This window comes from Peromyscus maniculatus, chromosome 3 (assembly GCF_049852395.1).
Source record: "Peromyscus maniculatus bairdii isolate BWxNUB_F1_BW_parent chromosome 3, HU_Pman_BW_mat_3.1, whole genome shotgun sequence".
NCBI lineage: Eukaryota > Metazoa > Chordata > Mammalia > Rodentia > Cricetidae > Peromyscus > Peromyscus maniculatus.
This window is the reverse complement of record NC_134854.1, coordinates 150,186,795-150,208,009: the sequence shown is the minus strand read 5'-3', so window position 1 is coordinate 150,208,009 and position 21,215 is coordinate 150,186,795. Positions and strand designations below refer to the sequence as shown.

Below are 21,215 nucleotides of genomic sequence, written 5' to 3'. Positions count from 1 at the left end.
TGAACAACAGATGTGACTGACTGACTAATGGATGCCCCCGTTGGTCAGCTTTCATGGCCACTGAGGACTCAGAGTAAAATATTACCCCACCATCCCCTTATATAACTGTATTGGCTAAAAAGCTTGAGTGAGGATCTCAACTTGGAACGATCTGGCTGGGAAATGACTCTTTAATCTCTTTGGCCCTCAGTTCTTCCATCTTTCAAGTTGAGGGGGCCTCGTTAGATTGGTGGTTCTAATCTACAACTACTGAAGTCCCCTTGAGTTACTTTCTTCCAAGGATCTTACATTTTGAGGTCTTTGCCAAGCAAACACAGTACATTAACTAAGAAGTAACTAATCTCTCTCTCTCTCTCTCTCTCTCTCTCTCTCTCTCCCTCCCTCTCTCCCTCTCCCTCCCTCTCTCTCTCTCTCTTTCTGTGTGTGTGTGTGTGTGTGTTCTCTCTCCCCCTCCATTCTCCTTCAAAACAAATTATCTAAAAATATAGGATACTGCCAAGCAGAGATTCTGAACATCATGAGACAGTCAGTGTGACCATGATGAGTTTTAATGCCATTAAAAATCTGGGAAACATAGCGTTTAATGGGTACAATCTCTGTATGGAAATGGGGGCACATTTTCTACTAGGCAGGTTAAATCTGAGCCCCCACTCTTTCCCAAGTCAGGGAGTAACCTGAGCACCCATACCTTGGGCCTGCAGAAGGATAGACTCAGACTGGCCTTGGGACAGTTAATCTGTTGGGGCACAGGAAGCCACTCAGAATCTGATAAAAGAATCATTTAACGGATAAGGTAATGCATTTGGGCAGGGCTGGAATCTGCTCATACACCGTGGGCAAGGCACACATCCAGGTAAGTCTCCAAGTTTTCACCAGATCCTCAGAGTTGTGGCTGCATAATCACCTGGGGGTCCATGAAACACCAGGGCAGGAGCCCAGGCCAGTCAGCACCTCTGGGAGTAAGACCCAGGCAGGGACATCTTATAAAGTTCCCAGAAGCCCATCTGGAGAACCACAGCACGGGTTTAAGCATCCCATCCTTCTCTTCCCAGTAGGTGGCGCTGTGTGAAGCACTGCAGATCATGGCTGTGCCCTTCCCTAGAAATCAGGTGCCCCAGGAGCTGTTGACTTAGGTTCAGGGCTTGAGCAGAGCGCTTTGCCCCAGTACGCTCAGATCTTGCAAAGCAAGAAAGCTGGGTCCCCAGCCACAACACAAGGTCTGGGAGGGATCTAGAGGGACACCCTGGCCTGCTCAAGGTCTAGAAGACAAGCTCACGCTAGGTCTGATGACCTGAAGACAGCAAGGGAACAGTCTGAATCAATGGGTCTGGGACCCCAAGATCCCCCTCCGCAGAGAATTCCAGCTAATAGAGTAGGGTAGTTACTGAGGGGCCAGTACTGTAACTAGCCATGAGGAATGCATCGAGAGGGTCTTAAGTCCTTTGGGGCCTTTTATTTCTTGTATGGGACTTGGTCACTTCTGAACATGAAGTAAAAACGTTCAGTGTTGGGATGGGTTACCAGAAGGTGTCACCGGAGGGCAGAAGCCAGTAAGACTGGGCCAAGTTCTTTTGGTTGCATGATTAGCTGTATGGACAACAACTTCTTTGAATCCTGGTGTCTTTATCTGAAGATTGAGCCACTGGACAGGGCTGTGGGGGTGGGGCACTGACCCCAGAACCTATTTCTCCAGCCGTTTGCATCAAGTTGATTCTGTAGCATTCAGCTCTTCCTAGGACAGAGATGGTCTTCTGTCAGATAGTTCCTGAATTTCTCAGCCATGGCCTGTAACCAGTGGGCCAGAAAACACTATGGTAGGTGAGTTGGCAGGGGAGGGGAGGGGGGCTGGATAAAGACACAGCAAGACAGGAGGGGCAGAGATGGTCACCCACACAGGGCCATTGAAGAAACTGTTCACTTATAGAAGAGTCACAGCCAAAAGGCTGTTTGTGTGATCCAGGGCACTTGGTCTAGAGGGAGCAGCCATCCTTGCCCAAGGCCTGATGGAACTAAAGTGCAGATCTGCAGGGAAGCAGGCAGAGAAGGTGAGAGCAATTACAGAGCTTTTCTTGGTCAGGATTTCACAGGTAGGCTTTCTCTGCTGCGGATACAGGAAGGACTGTGGGGCCTCTAGGGAAGAAGCCTTGGGCAAAGTTCTACACCCTCTGTGCTGGGCAGCCCGTGGCATGGAAAGGCAGGAAACACATAGGGTGGTGGCATGGTGTGTGTGTGTGTGTGTGTGTGTGTGTGTGTGTGTGTGTGTGTGTGTAGAGGCAGAGCAGGGCTGCTTACTACCTACTCTGTGGCATTCTTTAAAGGTTTGGGGTTAGATAGGGCCCATTCAGGACCACAATCCTCATCCATGAACGGCCCTTGGGCAGCCTCTTCAACGGTACCATCACTCATGTACCTAGCAGCCCTTGCAAGGGCACTGATGTGTCTCTGTGACATTTATACGCTGATTCCACCTGCTGTTTGGTCCACCTCCCTGTCTGCACTGTACTGTCCACCTCGGCTCCTGTCCCAGGTCAGCCTCCAGCTCTTGCTCTACCCAGAGCTGCACCAGGCTACTTACTGATGTGTACACCTTCCTCCAAACCAGAGCCTCAGGCCCAGACTCTCCTGCATGCCTGAGGGCCTTTAACTATCAGCTCTCACTTTCCTTCCCCTGTACTCCGCCTTTAATGGCCATGTAGGAAATGTCCACACTTATTTTTTTAAACACTGTTATTTTTTAATTTTTGTACATCTGTGTGGTATGATGTATATATGGGGTGTGTGGGGATGTGTGTGTGTGAGAGTATGGCTCCACAGTGTGTGTGGAGGCAAGAAGCCAACCTCGGGTGTTGGTCCTCCTCTCTCATTTTGCCCACTGCACACAGCAGCCTAACTGGCCCTCTAGCTTCCGGGGCTTTTCCTGTCTCTCCCTCCCCTCTTGCTGTAGGAGTGGTGGTATTATAGACTGTGCTCTACTATGATTGGCTTTACATGGGTTCTGGGGATTTGAACTCAGGGCTTCATGTTTTTGTGCTTGCCATCTCCTGATCCATCTCCTAAACCCGTGACTGCTGCTCTTGAACCCACTGTCAGTGCCTCTAAAGTAAGGCTGTGCCAGTGAACAAGACTGTGAACTCAGGCAAGGTGACGACAGTCTGGGTGCCTGGCGTTGTGGCGGTATGTATCCAGACACACCATACTGCCGCTCATCAGGCTCTGCCTTTCTCATCCCTTTTTCATTCTCATCCCTCTTACATTATTCTCTTTATCCCAGTGAACTTCTTCCAAGCCCATCACAAGTGTGCACCTACTTCCAGCTCTGTGGGAGAGCTCTGAACTCCTTACTCTGGCAGCCCTTTGCCCACCCCCTCCTGGCATGCAGGAGCTCCGTGATGAGACTTAGGTGGAGGGCTGTGCTCACATCAACTGGACTTTCCCTTAGCCCACTAGGAAGCTCCTAGGAGGGCCTAGGGGAGTGCCAATATATAATGTCAGATCAATGCTTTATCATTCTGTCTTTTCACTAATGCCTACTGAAAACTCTTAGGGCCAAGCCTGCCATAGCCCCTGCCCTCGGGTTACTGCAGGCGACGGGGTGGAGGGACTGTGACTTTAATTACTAGAGTCTCGTTTGGAAAGGAGATAGATGTAACCTGAGGTTAGGACCAGGCTGAGGAGACAGCTGGGGTGCCTGGTCTGAACTAAGCTTAATCTCCTTGGCTACTTGGATCCTTTTGCTTTGGGGTGCATGCTGAGATGGAGCCCAGGGTCTTGCAGATGCTAGGAAAGTGCTCTACCTCCAGTCCTGCCACAGCCCAGGTGGGCCACCTTTAAAACACAAACCTCCACTCGCCCGTCTGTAGTCAGCTGAGTCTCCGGCTGAAGCTTCAGTTCTCACAGCACTGGTTGAACCCAGTGCACACGGGAGGTCAGCGGCACTCCAGTACTGCTTGAGGCTGGAGCATCCTGGGTCGCAGAGGGCCAAGAGGCCGCTCTGCATCCTGTTAGTGAGCAACACTTCTCAAATATCAGGTAGGCATCTCTCCTAGCTCTGTCCACGCGCAGGTCCCATTGGCTGTCGGCTCTGGACCAGTTCTGTGGAATCACCTTTGTAAGGATGGGCTTGTTACACGCAGGCCTAGGAGTGGCTTTCTACCCGCAGCTCTTCACAGCTGTTTGGTTTTAGACACTCCTTGATGACATGAATTAACGCATCGCTGACCCTCTCATCTTGAGCCTCGTCTGTCCTGATGAGTGCATGATCTCACAGGACGCAGAGGGTTGGAGCTGGGAGGAAGGGTCACGACGCTGCCTCACCTTCCCAAGAAGCCATAGGAAACCTTGTTTGGAGTCATGCATACCGAACACCCAGCCAATCGTCCTAACCCCAGTACCAGCACCGAGCCTCCTGTGTGTTTCTATAGTTACGCTCCTCACAGGAGGTATGTTTTACTCACTACACCATCTCCCCATTAGCCTCTTGATTAATCTTCGTTTACCCTGGTATCCAGGGAGAGTGCTAGAGTGAGGGCAGATGTCGTTAGGGAGGAAGAGAATCGAGAAAGGAAAAGAGAAGGAAAATAAGATGGGAAGGGAAGGAGGAAGAAAGGAAAAATCAAAAGGAAATTTCATATTCTAGAAGTAGGCTAGACAGAAGCAGCATTTCCATGGTCGCGCAACCAGAGAGATCCAGGAATCTTACTGTCCCATTGGATGATCTTGCATTGGGAGATGCGAACAAACTCACTCCAAATAAGGCCTTGACACCAGACCCAAGGGCAGTTCCGCCCAATACCCTCAAACAGCTACTTCACTGAAAAGCCCTGCTGAGTACAGGAGATGGTTCCCTCATGGGTGCCTAGATGGAGACCCTTTCAGGTAGCTTTCCACCCTCCATGTACTCCAACACCTGAGGCCATGTGGGGCTAGGCAGGAGTGAGTGAGTAAGTGGCTGGATCTCAAGTGAGGGTCTCCCGAGGAGGTATTCTCCGACCTTCCCTGTGGGTGGTGCTCAAGTCTTCCATGTTTCTTTCAGCTCCCACTCTCAGCCTTGCTTTAGTCTCCTGTCTCTCTCTCTCTCTCTCTCTCTCTCTCTCTCTCTCTCTCTCTCTCTCTCTCTCTCTCTCTCTCTTCCCACCGCCCCCGTGTGTGTGTGTGTGTGTGTGTGTGTGTGTGTGTGTGTGTGTGTGTGTGTGTGAAGTATGTGTTAAGGCATGCATGCCCACACATACTTGGAGGTCACGGGAGGAGTCTGGATGTCCTATGTACGTGACAGGATTTCACATTGAACCTGGAGCTAGCCTGCACCCAGCAAGCTCAATGATCCTCTTGTTTCCAGCCTGTCTCTCTGACTGGCTTTGTCATAAGTGCTGTGGATTTGAACTCAGGTCCTCGAGGTTACACAGCAAGTGCTCTTATCCACTTGGACATCTCCTTAGCCACCTTTGTGTCTTTAAAGAGGTCCCCATTGGTAGCACCAAAGCCTGGGTGGACCCTCAAGGCAGGACAAGCTGCGAGCTGAGGCAGCATTTCCAGGCTCCTCCCATAGCCTGGCAGATCTTCTGGGAGGTTGGGAACATTTTGATTATTAACACAGCCAAGCAGCTAATTAAAATAATAAATTAAAGAACAACAGAGGGGTGACGGGAGCTCCGTAAGGAAGCGGGGAGGAAGAAAAGTGTTTCTTTGGCAGCCATGCAGGAAAGCTGGGCATGTTTGCTTTTCAGGGTCACCCAGGAGGTATGTCAATGGTGGCCTCAGAGATCCCTGACCAGACTCATCCAAGGAGGCCTCAGGGACAGGATGATGGGAAGGCTGGTGCCTGAGTCCTGCCGGGGGTGAGTAGAGTGGGGTCTGCTCTGTTTTTCTCAGATGTGGGAATATGGTCCGCTCAGGCCTGTGTATAATAATGTATGTAATAATGACACTGTTATTGACAAAACAGCGAAGTCCCAGGGGACATCACACCCTATGCAGGCAAGTTTAGCTTCAGAAAGCAACATTTCATGTGAACATTCTTGTTTTCTGTGCAGGTCATGATGCCGAGCTCTAAGCCCACTGCTAGGAATGGAAGAAACTGCTGAAGAGATGGCAATCACCGGTTCGTCCCATTCCACTAATGGCAGGGCACCAATACAGACCATCAATTGTGCTAGACATTTCCATAATAGTAAGTTCTAATTCTTACAATTCTAGCATTCCTGTTCTACATACAAAACAAAAACCAAACCAAAACCAAAACGAAAAAACAACAACAGCATGAGAGTAAGTGATTTGCCTAGCAGCTTGATTGTTGTGGGTGGTTTGAATGAGAAAGTCTCCCATAGGCTCATAGGTTTGAACTATTTAGTTGGTGGAACTATTTAAGAAGGATTAGGAGGTGTGGCCTTGTTGGAAGAGGTGTGTCACTGGGGCTGGGCTTTGAGGTTTCAAAAACCCACCCATTTCCAGTTAGCTCCCTCTGCTCCATGCTTGTGGATCAGGATGCAGCACTCAGCTACTGCTCTAGAGCTCTGCCTGCCTGTAGCCGTGCTGTCCACCATGATGGTCATGGGCTCACCCTCTGAAGCCGTAAGTCCCAAATAAACTCTTTCTGCTATGAGATGCTCTGGTCATGTTGTCTCTAAACAGCAATAAAGTAACTAAGACAACTGTCAATGACTGCCTTGGTGAGCCCGGTCCCCATCTATACGGCAAGGATACTAGTAACACTGACTACTATAGTTGAATGGAAGGTCATTGGGGTGTCCTGTGCAGAATCCTTCAGTGCTGGGAATTATGGCCACTGAGATGGCCTCCTGGGCTTTTTGCTCCATGCTGGCAGAGCCCTGCAATGTGGACCTGCACTCAAGAGGCGCTTTGTGTTACTGAAAGAGGACCTTGTACTTTATTGCACTCCTAGCCCGGGTGGCTGGGCCGTGCTCTGTGTCAGTTTCTGTATTTGGAAGGTAAAAGGGCAGTGGGCAGCAGGCTGGAGGATGAGGAAAGATTGTATTGAATGCAGTTCTTTCATGAAGGCAGAAGCCATGGTGACCCCAGGGGTGGTAGACATGGAGACACTGATCTCTTTTATGACTGGGGTTCAGGTAGGCCACAACACTTGGACTTTGGAGTTTGTCTCAAATAGGAAAAGACCTCTGTGGGGAAGGAGTTCACTCTCTAAACATTCTTTCCCTGGTAAATTCTGTTCAATGTGAAGGACCTGAGTATCACGCTGGGTCATGGCCTTCTAGCCCTAGAATAGTGAGTAAAAACCATCTGTGCTGGTTAATGCCACCCCGACTGTAGACTGTGTTGCTCTGTCCTGATCACCCTAGGAGACCAACATGGTAGGATGTGGGTATTTAGTTTTTTTATACTTGTCAATCTTTTGAAGATTATCTGAGGTGGGCACAGAAGACATTTATGGTCAGGAAAAAGAGTCTTACAAAGAAAAGTCTGACCCAGGCATGGCGGCTTATGCATGTCATCCCAGCTAAAGCTGAGAGGACAGCCTGGGTTACAGTATGAGATCCTGTTGAAAAACAAAACACCACCACCAAACCTTAAAAATACCCAAAAAAGGAAGAAAGGGGAGGGGGAAGGAGGGAGAATGCTTGCTCTGCTAGAATTCTACACACCAGAAGTGATTTATCTGCGGATCAAATCTGCGGATCATGTAGCCTAGTGGTCAGTCCTCAGCCACAGAGCTGAATTATTCAGGATCTGTACCCTAGGCCTCACTGCTCCAGAAAACTCTTTCTTGAGATGATTGATTTATTTATTTGTTCTCACAAACTTTATAGAACATATTTAAGCGAACACCATGTCCACCATTTTAACAGATAGTATCTGATGCCTGCAGTCTTCCCAATGCTTTGAAACCGCCCTGAACTTGGAACCAGGGACCCTATGATCCCTCTCTGTTTCTGAGATGGGGGTGGGGGAGTAGTTGTTTTTTTGCCTGGTACCTGGAGCCCAGCCCTGCCTCATTGGGATGTTAATTTAGGGGCATTTTCAGGCTGAGAGGCTAGAGATGATTTCCAAACTAAAATGTGGGAAACAGACTCAAAGATCTGGACTAAGTCGCCCTGGGCCACAGCATCCACAGCCGTCAGGGTCCCTGCTGACCACAAACCTCCCCTCTTAGTCTTTCCAACATCTGGTGAAATCACAAAAGGACACACACAATCAACAAACACTGGATGTGATAGCAAGCCCCTGTAAGCCCTACAGTTGGGAAACTGAGGCAAGAGGATCACCAGTTCAAAGCCATTCTGTAATGCATAGTGAGACACCATCTTCACAAATGAATTAGAGTAAAACGCAACATCTCTGCAGGCCCTCTAGGGATTGATGGTATCGAGTTCCTAATTAAACAGGTAAGCCCCTCTGGGAGACAGAGGCCACACTACTGTGCAAAACCTGTGTCAAGTGCCATAGAAACCATTCCCATCACAGTGCAGCTGTGAGACCATGGCCAGGCAAGGCCAGTGGGTTTCAGTGGGAAGGGGACATCACTTCGGCACTCAGGATAACATGGGCGTGGTGTTCTGGAGACAGGGACGATAGACGAGGTTGCACACAGATAGTTTGACTTGGGTCTACTGTGATGGACTCCATGAAAGGGGCAGCCTGGATTCTACCTGCCTTCATAGCCAGGACAGAGCTGACTCCAAGCAGCAGGGCAGGATGGGTCCCAGCGTGGTCTCTGACTTGGGAGAAGTCAACCTTGCCACGGTGACTCAAAAGTGAACGTGGCCAGACTGCCGGGGTAGGGAGGGGTGTGCCATAGCCTCCACTTACCCAGAAGAAGAAGTTGAAGATGAAGAGCAGGTATTTCAGGTGGGCCAGGAGCCAATCATCCTGCTCCGTCTTGCAGTGTGCCATGGTAGCTGGGCCTGTGGAGGACACAAGGATGCTGGGTAGGGGAGACCACGGGGATTCTTGGTGTCGTTCCCACCAAGGATCTACAATGGCTCCACCAGTCAGAGGTTCCCAGTGAGTCTGAGGCTGAAGCGCTGGGTGTACATGTGCAGCTTGGACCCCAGATGAAGATGTACAACCATGGAAGGGTGATCTGGGTGGAATTTTCTGGACTTTGGGATCTCAGTTTTGTTATTATGACACAAGGCTAACCCACAGGTCTCCAGAGTCCTTTGTCTCCCTGTCTCACTACCGTTGCAGGACATGTTTTCTTGTCACATGAATGCATACATGCTCACACTTGCTCACGATACTCACACATTTGGCAAAGCTGCAGATCTGAGCAGGACTTCTGCATGAGTCGCTGTGCACAAGTACCTGTTTGGAAGGGACCTTGATGCCTCACCTGTCTCCAGCTCCCCAGCTCCCAGAGGTGCTAGTGGCTCTGACAGAAGGAGTTAGGAGGCTCTGTATGCTGACTACTAACTTCAAGTCCTCGATGTGTACTGTGGGCAAGTCCACGCCCTCCCACCCAGAGACCTCATCTATAAGCACAGAGATGATGCTCTGCTGCAGGACCCTCAGGAAGATCTGAGAGATCCTCCCGGCCCAGGGTCTAACTAGGCTTTGGCACATAGTGTGTGCTCAGTAAATGAGAGCCCTACTCCACTTCCCAGATGCCCCATGTCTGACTCAACATCACCTTGTCTTGTTCTGACCCCTGGATGTAGGATCAGAGAACTGTGAAATCAGCGGGGCTCCAGAAGGCCTGCTGGGCATCGCCCTCTTTGCTTCTCAGTAGGTACACATCTCAGCAGGTTGTCTCTGCTCCTGGGCTGTGGCCGGTCACTTAACCTCTCTGTGCAACAACACAAAGTGAGGAGGCTTGGCAGTACTTCCTGGCTAGAAGGCAGCAGGGGAGCTGTACTCATTCTGTTCTCTTGGAAGAGAACCTTTCAATTTTAGCTGGGGACTTTGCCACCTGGAGTGTGTTATATCCCAGCCTCTCGGTGATGTGTGGTCAGGGTTAGCCACTGGCAGGCAAATGATATGTGAGCAGAAGGGGCAGATAGGTTTCTTGAGGCATTGTTTTTTTGGGGGGTGGGGTGGGGTGGGGTGGGGGCTCCCTTGTACTTGGAAAGAATGTGGATCAATTTTTAGAGGTGAGCTTGTTCTGATTCTGTGCCGGCTTATTTCATTGGTCATTGGAGGTTTTTGGCAGATTCCTGCATTCATATAAGATTTATCAAGCTCTCTAACTCTGCTAATTTTCAGGTCATATATTTCTCAGCAATGTTGTGGAGCACACACAGATTTGGAGCTGTGACATCATTCTGATAGGTCAATCTCTCTGCCTTAACAAGCACCATTCTTTATCTCCGATAAAGTCAGGCACATCCTTAGAGTGAGAAAAAGCTGTATTGCTCTTTGCCTGGTCCTGATCCCTTGGCATGCTGATGTTATTGCTGAACTTTAAGCAGCCACTCTGTGCCCCAAACTGTAAACCCTGGGTTGAAAGGGCAGTGCAGCATGTCCAAAGAACTCAGGGCTCTGATAATTTTGGAGCTGCTACACTGTCCCTGGGCTGGTCACTTCCAGCAAACTTGGAGTTTCTTTAAACCACATGTCTGAATATATGAAAATTAAGTTACTTCTCTGCTCTGGTAGGACAAACAGTAAAGACCAGCGCATGTGCCAGCATGTGCCAAGTGTGCTGCAGCTGGGCTGTGCTCAGAGCATGATGTTGGCTGTAGCCACCGAACATCTCATGCATGTATTTGCCTATGTATTTCATTCATAGGCCTCATACATATGGATATTTGCTTATACATTTTATTTGTGTATCTCATACATATGGATATTTGCTTTACATTTCATTCATGTACTATCGTCAATCTGCACTGGAGATGCTAATCACGGACTAATTTTGCCACTGTTGAAGACCATAATGATTAGGAGGAGGGGTTCTAGTGAGATCTGCCTATGCCCAGGGGACTGTCAGTGTCTCCTCCAGTGTATGAGAAGGATATGGGTGCAAGGCTCAAGACTGAAGGTCCCTAGAGAGCAGTGGTCCCAGCGTGGTCATTGCATGTAAGTTCAGGGAGTGTGTCCAGGAGTGTTTAGTGGGTAGTCTCACATTTCCCAGAGTTCTCTAGTAAGGGTAGAAATGTGTATCTGGCACTGGAGTCCAATGCGGAGATGATGTCAGGATAGTGAACAGGAGACAGAGTACTACTACTGAGCACAGTGGATAGTTCCCTGTGCAGATCAGAAGCACGGAGAAAGAAGGAAGGTGTGGCCTGGGAAGGAGAGATCATCAGAGGAATGGGAAACAAGGAGGAAGTTAGTAGGCAGAGGTGAGGGGAGGGGCTGGAGGCTGAGGACACAGGGCCAGGTTCTCAAAGAGGGTTGACCTCAGCTGTGCTAAGCGAGGGTGCATATGGGAAGGGGCAAGAGAGGAGATTTTCATATGGGCAGGGGGAGGGGTGGAGGGTGGGACAGAGGGTACCAGTGCCATAAAGGAGAGTTGCTTGGCTCCCTGGAAGGTTCCTGGCCCATGCACTGGCTCTGCAGCCCCTGTGAGGAATGGATGGGACTAGTCCCATTGACAACAAATGCCCCACCATCCTGTCTTGGTGCATTTACCTCTATGTGTCTTTGTTTCCCCTAATCAGATAATGGGAGCAGAGTAGGCACAGGGGAGGGTAGACATGGCATCACAGAGTCTCAGCTCCCAGCAAGGCTTTGGATAGTCCCTGCCAACCACTGGCATCCTGCTCTCACTCAGCTTCCAGTTCCCAGGAGACAGGCTGAGTGCCTATGTACATTTCGTTTCTGCTCATAAGGGTTGGGAGCTGGACAACCTGAGCCACTGGGAGAATCTGTCACCAGGGTGGGGTCAGACTGTGGGGGCATGTGGGACTCCTGGGGATGAAGGGATCAAACAGGGGATCTTAGTTTCATTTATGTTCCTGTGATAAAACACCCTAACAAAAAGCACTTTAGGGGAGACGGGTTTATCGTAGCTTATGGTTTCAGGTTAGAGTCCGTCATTGTGGGGAAGGTGGAGAAGTGAAGGCAGGAACTTCAAGCAGTGAGTCACATCACACCCATAGTCGATAGCAGAAAGAAATGAATTTGTACATGTTCATTTGCTGGCTTCTCTGTGCCAGCTCTGTTTCTCCACTCTTACATAGTTCAGGACTCATTGACTAGGGAATTGTGCTGCCCACAGTGGGCTGTTCTTTCCACATCAACTAAGTCAATTAAACAGTTTCCAACATGCCAATCTAATGTAGACAATCCCTTCTCAGGTGATCCCAGGTTGTGTCAAGTTGACAATAATGATAACCATCACATGGGGTTTTGCTATATCCTAGTCTAACCTGGAATTCGTAATCCACCTGCCTCTGCCTTCCTGATGCAGACATTACAAATGTGTCTCACCATCCCCCTATCAACCTCTGATGCGGAATCATAAGCAAGCATCTGAGTATGAAAGAGGCAAGTGTTCCCCAGACCCCATGTTTCATCAAACTGCTCTTTAGGGTTGGGATAAGACTTGGGCAGGGGGTGACCAATGACCCCAATTTCCTAGGACAGTGATGTTTCTTAAAAGACAAGGTTTTGGAGTGCTGGATCAGGAAGGACTTACGTCCTGATCTCAGGACCTGACCTTGACTCAGAGTCCTGGGAGCCATGACTGGGGACAGTCAGGCATCACCCAGTCAGGTGTGGTGGGAATCAAGCATTGTGGGCACGTCCTCTATGGAATTCACATGTAGGATAGTTTCCACCAAAATGCTAAAGCTTTTTCACTGATCAGCAATGGCTTCAGGCACCTTCCCTGGGTCCTGGTGTTGATGGAGGAACAAAGCTGGATTCAGGGGCTGCTGAGGTCACAGGTATGCTACAGGCCATCTCAGAAAAGCAAGAGCAGATGCTTGGGTGGTGATGTCATGTTCTGGGCCATTCCTGAGGACTGGATGTATATGTCATATGTCACCAGCTGTGAGGCTTGGGGACTACTAGCTCTCTGCTGCAAGCCCTGCCTCCTACCCCCAGGAAATGACTCTCAAAGAGCTCAGAAGAGGAGAGGCCATAGGAGCCCAGATGGGCCTGCTGTCTTGGTGAACCAGGTATGGTTCTGACAAGGCCTAGAAGCTAGGAGTACAGGGCTCTTAATGATTCCAGAGCTGAGAGCTGAAGGGGCAGCTGGAAGGACCCACAAGGACCCCTGGCTCTGTTCTCTCTCTCTCTCTCTCTCTCTCTCTCTCTCTCTCTCTCTCTCTCTCTCTCTCTCTCTCTGTGTGTGTGTGTGTGTGGTCAGAGGGCAACTTTAGGTGTTGATATTTATTTTCCACCTTTTTTCTTTTTCTTTTCTTTTTTCTTTTTTTTTTTTTTTTTGAGCTGAGGATTGAACCCAGGGCCTTGTGCTTGCTAGGCAAGCACTCTACCACTGAGCTAAATCTCCAACCCTACTTTCCACCTTTTTTGAGACAAGGGCTCTGATTCATAGTTGCTAGCCCTTGAATTTACAGCAACTCTCCTGCCTCTGTCTCCCATTTGTCAGTGTGACCACGCTGAGATTACAGGCCCATGTGCTACTCTCTATTTCTTTTTACGTTGTGGGTCCTGAACTGAGACCACCAGGCTTTCAGGGCGAGCCGCTTGGCTACTGTGCCCTCTTTCTGCTTCCTTGAGAACTGAAGCCAAGCCCTGGGTGGCAGGAGGAGCCAGAAGTTACACTGTGGCTTTACGGTCTACAGAAGGCCTCCACTCCTGATGGGCAGTTCTGACCGAGGGCTAGAGAGGGAAGCGAAGCTGAGGGCCCATGTGTGCCCCTAATTTGCTGCTCAGTCCCCTGGTGGGAATATTGAGGGTGATCCCTGGCAGGGCAGTGTGTCTCTAATTTTGGTTCCTTGCAGATTCCTTCAGCTTGGTAGTCTCATGTGAAAGCTAAGAACATGGTGTCTGTCTTGGGCACAGACTGTAGTTGGGTCTGTAGGAGGCAGCAGGCCCCTGGGTCAAGAGAGCCACCATGCTGTGCACTACAAAGGAGCCAGCTGATGTTCACAGAACCTTCTAGAGGGAACCACATCCTTGTTTCTGGCTGCCTGAGTTTGAGGTTTGGAGTCCTGTGGCTGTGAGCACCACAGTGAGGCATGTTCTTGAGTCTCTGGGGAGGCTCCACTTTGTCAACATGTCGATGTCAGCTACTGCACACATGTGGATGGATGTGGGCCACTGCTTGGATCAAACTAAGGGTTGATGGCTAACTATAGAGTCCCGTGGATGGTGCTGTAGGTGGACCTCGAATTAAGATCCTGGCAGTAAGAATTCCTAGCCTTTTTGTCCTGAGCAATGTTTTCGTAAGCACAAGATGGGACTTTTTTTTCCTTCCTGTTTCTGGCCTCATTTGCAGCATCAACATGCATTAGATGCAGGAGTCCACTCTCTGATCTATCTTTAGCTATGTGCTCTCATCAGGTTCCACATGCAAAACACATGCACGTGTACACACACACACACACACACACACACACACACACACACACACACACACACAAGTCTCCTCAGGTTCTGTTTGCTGTCACATTCTGTTAAGTGCTTCTGATTTTTTCTTTTTCCTTTTAAAAATTTCAACTTGATCTTTGAAACAGGGACTTCTTATACACATGACAAGAGTCAGTGAATGAACAAACACAACAGCAGCACTAATTGGGTGTGAACACCAGTTGTCACCCAGCACCGTGATCCTTGACAAGCCAAATGACCTCCATGTCTCAGCTTCCGGCTTTGTGAATTGGAGATGATGCAGGGCCAGTTCTGTCTCCTTCAGGTAGTTTTGAGGATCAAAAATGGGCTGGAGAATTTGCAAGAACTTTGTGTACTGAAATGTTTGAGAGATGATTGAACCCAGACCTCCAAGGCCTTCCTCAATGAAGGTGAGTGGAAAGAGGGTGGCATGCCAACTCTCTGTTGCTGTGACAAAATGCCAGAGGAAAGTCAGCTTACAGGAGGAGAGATTAATGTAGCTCATGGTTCTGGAGGTTCCCGTGCACAGGTGCTGAAAGGCAGGCTGCAGCCTGGGAGAAATGCAGCCAGGGCTCCAGCAGGGGCTACTATACGGCCTCGGCCATCACAGTGGGCAGGAGGTCATCAAGTCCAGATGGTAATATCTGTCTTGGTGCTTACATCAGCTTCCCCAACCCCTGTGACTTCAGGAGGGCAGGCTTAAGGAGACCTGGGTTCTGGCCCCAACCTTGTGTCTAACTTTCTCTGTGATGTCAAGCTATAGTTTTCCCGTGTATTCAGCTGCAAGGATGACCTCCCTTACTGAGTCAGGTGAGGTGTCCTTTTCAAGTCCTTTGTCCACATGGTCATCTCAGACTATCTATGCATCCCAGATGGAGGTGCCCAGCAGCAGTCATGGCTGTCACACACACCACATTGGGTGCTACTCTAATTACTTCATAAGTAAATCTCTTTAAGGCTCACAGACACCCCATGAGATGGGCTTCAGAACCATTTCCTGCCACAGATGCAGAAAAGGCCACAGAGGTACTGTGGCTATCACTCTGTATGTTGTGAATGTGCTGCTCTGATTGGTTATTAAATAAAATGCTGATTGGCCAGTAGCCAGACAGGAAGTATAGGTAGGGTGAGCAGAGAAGAGAATGTTGGGAACAGGGGCTGAGTCAGGAGTTGCCAGTCAGACACAGAGGAAGCAAGATGTAAAAGTACTGGTAAGCTACAAGCCACATGGAAATTTATAGATTAATAGAAATGGGTTAATTTAAGATATAAAAACTAGATAGCAAGAAGCCTGCCATGGCCATACAGTTTATAAGTAATATAAGTCTCTGTGTATTTACTTTGGTTTGAGTGGCTGCAGGAGCTGGGTGGACACAGGAAAACTTCAGCTACAGAGGTCGTACAGTTAGTAAGCTAAGGCAGTTTTAGCAGGTGACATGTTCTTGTGAGTCCACACACCACCCCTGTTTACACCTATTATTTCTGGGACAATGCCAGTTGATATCTATTGTCTTGCTATTGTAATTATTAGTAATGTCCTGTTCACTTAAAAAATGTCCTGGCTATATAGATGGGTGGATGCTAAATGCAGGCTCATTACTGCTGTGTCAGGCCATCTGTCTGCAATCATCTTCACTCCCCAGGCCTCTGTATTTTCTCATCCCATCCTTTCCACCTCAGTGGGTCTCTCCAATTGTGTACTGCTCTGAAATCCATGGTCATCAAGCTCCTTTAGTGAAGCCCAAGCTGCAACCCTCAACCCTAGTCATAGTTGAAACTGGAACTCAGTTCTGGATTCTGAGCACAGAATAGTGTGCAGGAGGTGTGAGCATCAGTTGGTGGTGATGGAATGATGGAATCATTGGGCAGATCCACTGAAGAGTCTCCTGAAAGCTCTCAAACTTCTTGAGAGTTACTCAGATACTTCTCTGTCCTCTCCATCAGATTCCCCAAGGGAGTGGAGCTGAAGATCACAGAGGGGAGAGAAGTGTACTTTTGCATGGCCTCTGTGACCCATGCCTGTGTTGTGCACAATGGGAGTTCCTGCAGAGATGGCTCAGTGAAGCGAGGGCTTCCCAGGACAGCCTCACCCGGTCCAGCTCTGGGGACTCCTGCCTTCCCCTTGGGTGTTCTCTGTCCTTTCCACAACATCCTCTTTCTCCTCTCAGTGTTATCCTCAAATAAGAAATCCAGACCTATGCCCACCACACATCAAAGTAGACAGCCCTTTTAAATTGATCTTGACAAGACCCTCTGGGAACAGGGCATTTCCCATTCCACAAATGGGAAACATTGTAAGAATGAACAGTGCTTCCTGAGTGAGTCAGACCACAGAAGAAGCCTAGCTGGAGTCAGGCAGCTTACAGACCTGAAAATGTATGTACAGTCATCCCCCTGCCTCAGCTCCTGAACCCTCTCTGTCTAGCCATTGTTATAGTCCTTAAGCTGCATCCACACAAAAGCTGGGGAAGCCTAGGACACTGATGGCTTATCACAAGGGACACTCAACAAAGATAACACAAAGGGCTCCCTTTTGTCTTCTGTCTCCCTTCCCATCCTTCCTGTATCCCAAGGTTAGAGATATACTGTGCTTGTGGAACCTAAAACAGCCCAGGATGTCCATAAATGCTAAGTCCAAGGTAAGTAGGTCATCCTACCTTCAGCTCAGGAATATATGGTTTCTTTAGTCTGCAGACTAGGGAATTAAGGGCCTGAGAAGCCATGCAGACTGCCTGGCCAGGGGTCTGGATCGTGAGCCATCCAGTTTCAGGTACAGGACAGCAGCTCCCCAGACCAGGGGTCTCTTGCACTGTCTCAGTGAGTGAGGCTGGGCCACAGTTTCTGTTTTATGTTCAGGGTAGATCTGGAATCAAGTCTGGGTGATGTTGAAGCAGTGGCTTCTCAGGTTTGAGGCCTCAGGCTTGGAGGAGAGAACTCCCACACATTCTCTTGTTGGATCTTGAATCTGGGAACTCAGAGACCCTCCAGTCAAGCCCCTCAGAGCAGAGTGATGTTTCAGGTGACCTCTTTAGGATGCACCAAGGATCTGTAAGGTGAAGAGCATTGACTACAGGAAGACCCAAGAGCTCGGGGTACATTGGGTTCCTCAAGGGAGTGAGACAGATCCCACAGCTCCATTATCCAGCTCTGTGAAGAGACAGCTTTCTCATGGTTCATGTGCATGGCTACTCATGGAATTGTTCAATGTGTGGTCCATACAGTTGCAAAGTTAACAAGCTCCCCACCTTCCTTCTCTCTCCCATTTCCAATTGTATGGAGCCAGCATTGCTCCATACAACCCATCATTTCCTGATAAACATGGATACTCTCCTTCCGTTGCCAAGCAGAGGCTGGGCAGTGTAATATATAATGGGTGGAAGGAGTCTAAGACTTGGACTGTGCAATCTCAGGAAAGATCGGAAGACAGTTGGGGTTGCTATATTTGACAAAACAAAACAAACACACAAACAACAACAAAATGAAAATAGAAGACTATAGATCCCTTCAAACTGGGCCTGGAGAGTGGTTGTCTTTCTTCCAGAGATGGGTAGTGGCGTCAAACGTACTTATGTTTGAGTCATAACGTAGCCTAGGCTTCCCATGGTCCTCTAGAGGTTGTTCTCCCCTTCTCCCATTATCATGGGCACACAGCTGCCCAACTGCAGTGCTCCAAGCTGAAAGATCTGGAGCTGGAGACAGTGGATGTATGTTGTGGCCTGAATCCTAAATGTCCAACAGAGGCTCACACTTTGAATATGTGGTCCCTAGCTGGTCTCTGCTATGGGCAGCTGTTTAACCATTAGGAAAAGGAGACTAGCTGAGGAGACAGGTCACTAGGGGCAGGTTCTTGGAATTTGTATTCTTGGCTTCCAAGAGTACCCTCTTCTTTCTGGTCTGCTACGATGTGAGCAGCATCTGCCACTCACTCCTGCAGCCATAGCTGATTTTCTTTGCTGTGCCTCACCCCTCATGATGGACTGAAATTCTCAGAAAAGTATCATTCCTCCTGTCTTAGTCAAGGTTTCTATTGCTGTGAAGGCAACTCGTACAAAAGAAAACATTTAATTGGGGCTAGCTTAAGTTCAGAGGTTTAGTTCATTATCATCATGGCACCATGCAGGCAGACATGGCGCTAGACAGTTGAGAGTTCTACATCTGGATTGGTGGGTAATAGAAGAGAGAATGCCACTGGGCCTGGCTTGGGCTTCTGAAACCTAAAAGCCCACCTCCAGTGACACTTGTCTTCTGGAGGCCAGAAAGGCCACACCTCCTAATAGTGTCACTCCCTGTGAGCCTATAGGGGCCATTTTCATTCAAACAACCACACCCCTTAAGTTGTTTCTCTCAGTTTTTTCTGGCATTTGGATGCAAAGGTAACAGATACAGAATATACTCCATGCGCTCAATTCCCAGTCACTTCATAACCTTTCTTCCTAAGAGCTGGAACACACATCCAGTTTGAACTGCCCAGACAAAGGAAGGAGAGGAAAGTGCAGCAGCTCTCAAATTCAAGGGCATTTTAGAATTGTCTGGGTGGTTGCAGAAATACAGGGAGATCTGGGCATGTGGCTCTATCCCTATATAGTGGTTTGAAAGAAAATGGCCCCCAAAGGCAGTGGCACTATTAGGAGGTGTGGCCTAGTTGGAGTAGGTGAGGTCTTATTGGGGGAAGTGTGTCACTGGAGAGGCAGGTTTTGAGGTCTCATACATGCTCAAGCCACCCCAAGTGTTGCCTTTAAGTCAAGATGTAGGACACTCTACTACTTCTCCAGCTCCATGTCTGCCTACATGATGCCATCCTCCCAGCCCCCATGCTCCCCGCCATGATAATGGACTAAACCTCTGAACTGTAAGCAAGCCACCTCAATTAAATGTTTCTTTTATGAGAGTTGCCTTGGTCATGGTGTCCCTTCACAGCAATAGAAACCCGAGCTAAGACACCCCAGAACTGCAAAAGCCACGCAAATGCCACCGCTACCCCTGGAGCCAGACCCTTCCCTAGAAATCTCATTCCGAAAGTCTTGAGGGGAGCAGCGAACATTTGTGTCTAGCTGATGCTGGTGCAGCTGGTCTGGGCACACACAGTGCCCTTTGCATGACAGGGAAAGGAACCAGACCATGTGTTCCTGGATCCGGAATGACCGTGTGCAATGGAACTGCCTACCCATCTTGGACTGCTACACCGGAGACAATTCTTTATTTTTCAAGCTATTGCCCTGCTGGGTTCTGGTTCAGCAGCTCAATATTTTTTTTTCTTACTGGATTGCATCTCTGGGAGTCAGTCTTCTCTGGTTAATGTCTCTCTCAAAAAGAAGAAATGAAATTCTACTGTGGCTCTGCCTCTAGATGTGAGGAATTGGACTTCCATTAGAAATAATGACAGCCATGGTGTGAGCTCAGGTATAAGGTTCAAAGTTGTGTCTGGACGCAATGCTCTCTGTATCTCAGGTCTCCCAGGTGGCCCCAGGCCCCGCTTTCCTCTAGTATTCGATGAGGTATCACATTTCCTGTCGCCGTGGTGACATATCTGCCAGATGCGAGTCAACAAAGGAAGGGGAACTTGGGTTTGAAGTTTGAAGGATAGACTCCATCATGGTGGAGAGATAATGGTGGCCAAAGTATGCGGTGATTGGTCACATTGTGTCTGTAATCATGAGATGGGGGGAGGGAGGGAGGGAGAAAAGGAAGGAGAGAAAGAGGGAAAGAAGGAAGGGGAGGGAGGGGAGGGAGAGAGGGAGGGAGGGTGGGAGAGAGGGAGAGAGAGAGGTGGAGGGAAGAGGGAAGGAGAGAGGGAGAGAGACAGAGTCTAGCTGGCTTCCTCCTCCTTTCTCCTTTCATCTTTATTCAGTCCGGGACTTCAGCCCACTGGATGGTGCTGCCCACACTCAGGGTGGGTCCTCCTTCCTCAGTTAAGCCTCTCTGGCAACACCCTCAAAGACACGCCCAGATGTGTGTCTCCTAGGTGATTCTAAACCCGGCCAGCTGACAATGAAGATTAGTCCTCCTGCACCACTCAGGTCGGAGGCCATTCCCTCGTCCAGACACTCTGAACTCACTGCTGTCTGAAGTTCACCACTCCATGATTCCCCGAGTTACTTCTAACAGCCAAGGAAGTGGCTTTTCGGTCTTCTCTGATGGAAGTGAGACGCCGGCACACCCTCATTTCCCAACCCCTCTCTCTTGTGTGTGCTGGGGATGGAACCCAGAGTTTCATGAGTGCTGGACTCGCTGTTGAAGCCACTGAGCCACAACCCGACCACACCTTCCTTCTGAAGCACCCTCCCTGGGGTCCACTGATAGGGCCTGTGGTAGTTCCAATAAGAATGGCCCCCAGAGGATCATGCATTTGAATGCTTAGTCACCAGGGAGTGACATTATTTGGGAAAGATTAGAAGGATTAGGAGGTGCGGCCTTGTTGAAGTAGGCATGACCATGTTGGAGGAAATATGTCTTTGGGGGTGGGCTGTGAGGTTTCAAAAGCCAATGCCAGGCCCAGTATCTACCTGTGTCTTTACATCAGACGACAGGACCGGTCTCAGATACTGCTCCAGCGCCTGTCTACATGCCACCATGCTCCCTGCCGTGATGATGACAGACTAAGCCTCTGAAACTGTAAGTGAGCCCCCAATTAAGTGCTTCTTTTTATGAGAGTTGCCTTGGTCATGGTGTCTCTTCACAGCAACAGAACAGTGACTAAGAGACGGCCTCGCTGGTTTCATGATCCCATTTTCTTCAGAGGCTTCTTGTTTGCCTCTAATAAGCCTTAATTGCTATGG

General features: G+C 49.2%; 1 protein-coding gene across 3 annotated transcripts in view; it reads right to left on the bottom strand.

The window, feature by feature from the left end:
• The window catches only part of Tspan11 (tetraspanin 11), a 69,099-nt gene that overhangs the window by 33,611 nt on the left and 14,273 nt on the right, over positions 1–21,215 (bottom strand). For 2 of the 3 annotated variants that reach the window (XM_016006397.3, XM_006987868.4), the window contains exon 2: positions 8,782–8,876. The exons of the other annotated variant lie outside the window; for it this stretch is intronic. In XM_016006397.3, the coding sequence (XP_015861883.1) occupies positions 8,782–8,865 (84 nt within the window). In that variant the 5' untranslated portion in view covers positions 8,866–8,876. The remainder of the gene's footprint in view (positions 1–8,781; positions 8,877–21,215) is intronic. 3 annotated transcript variants of the gene reach the window in all.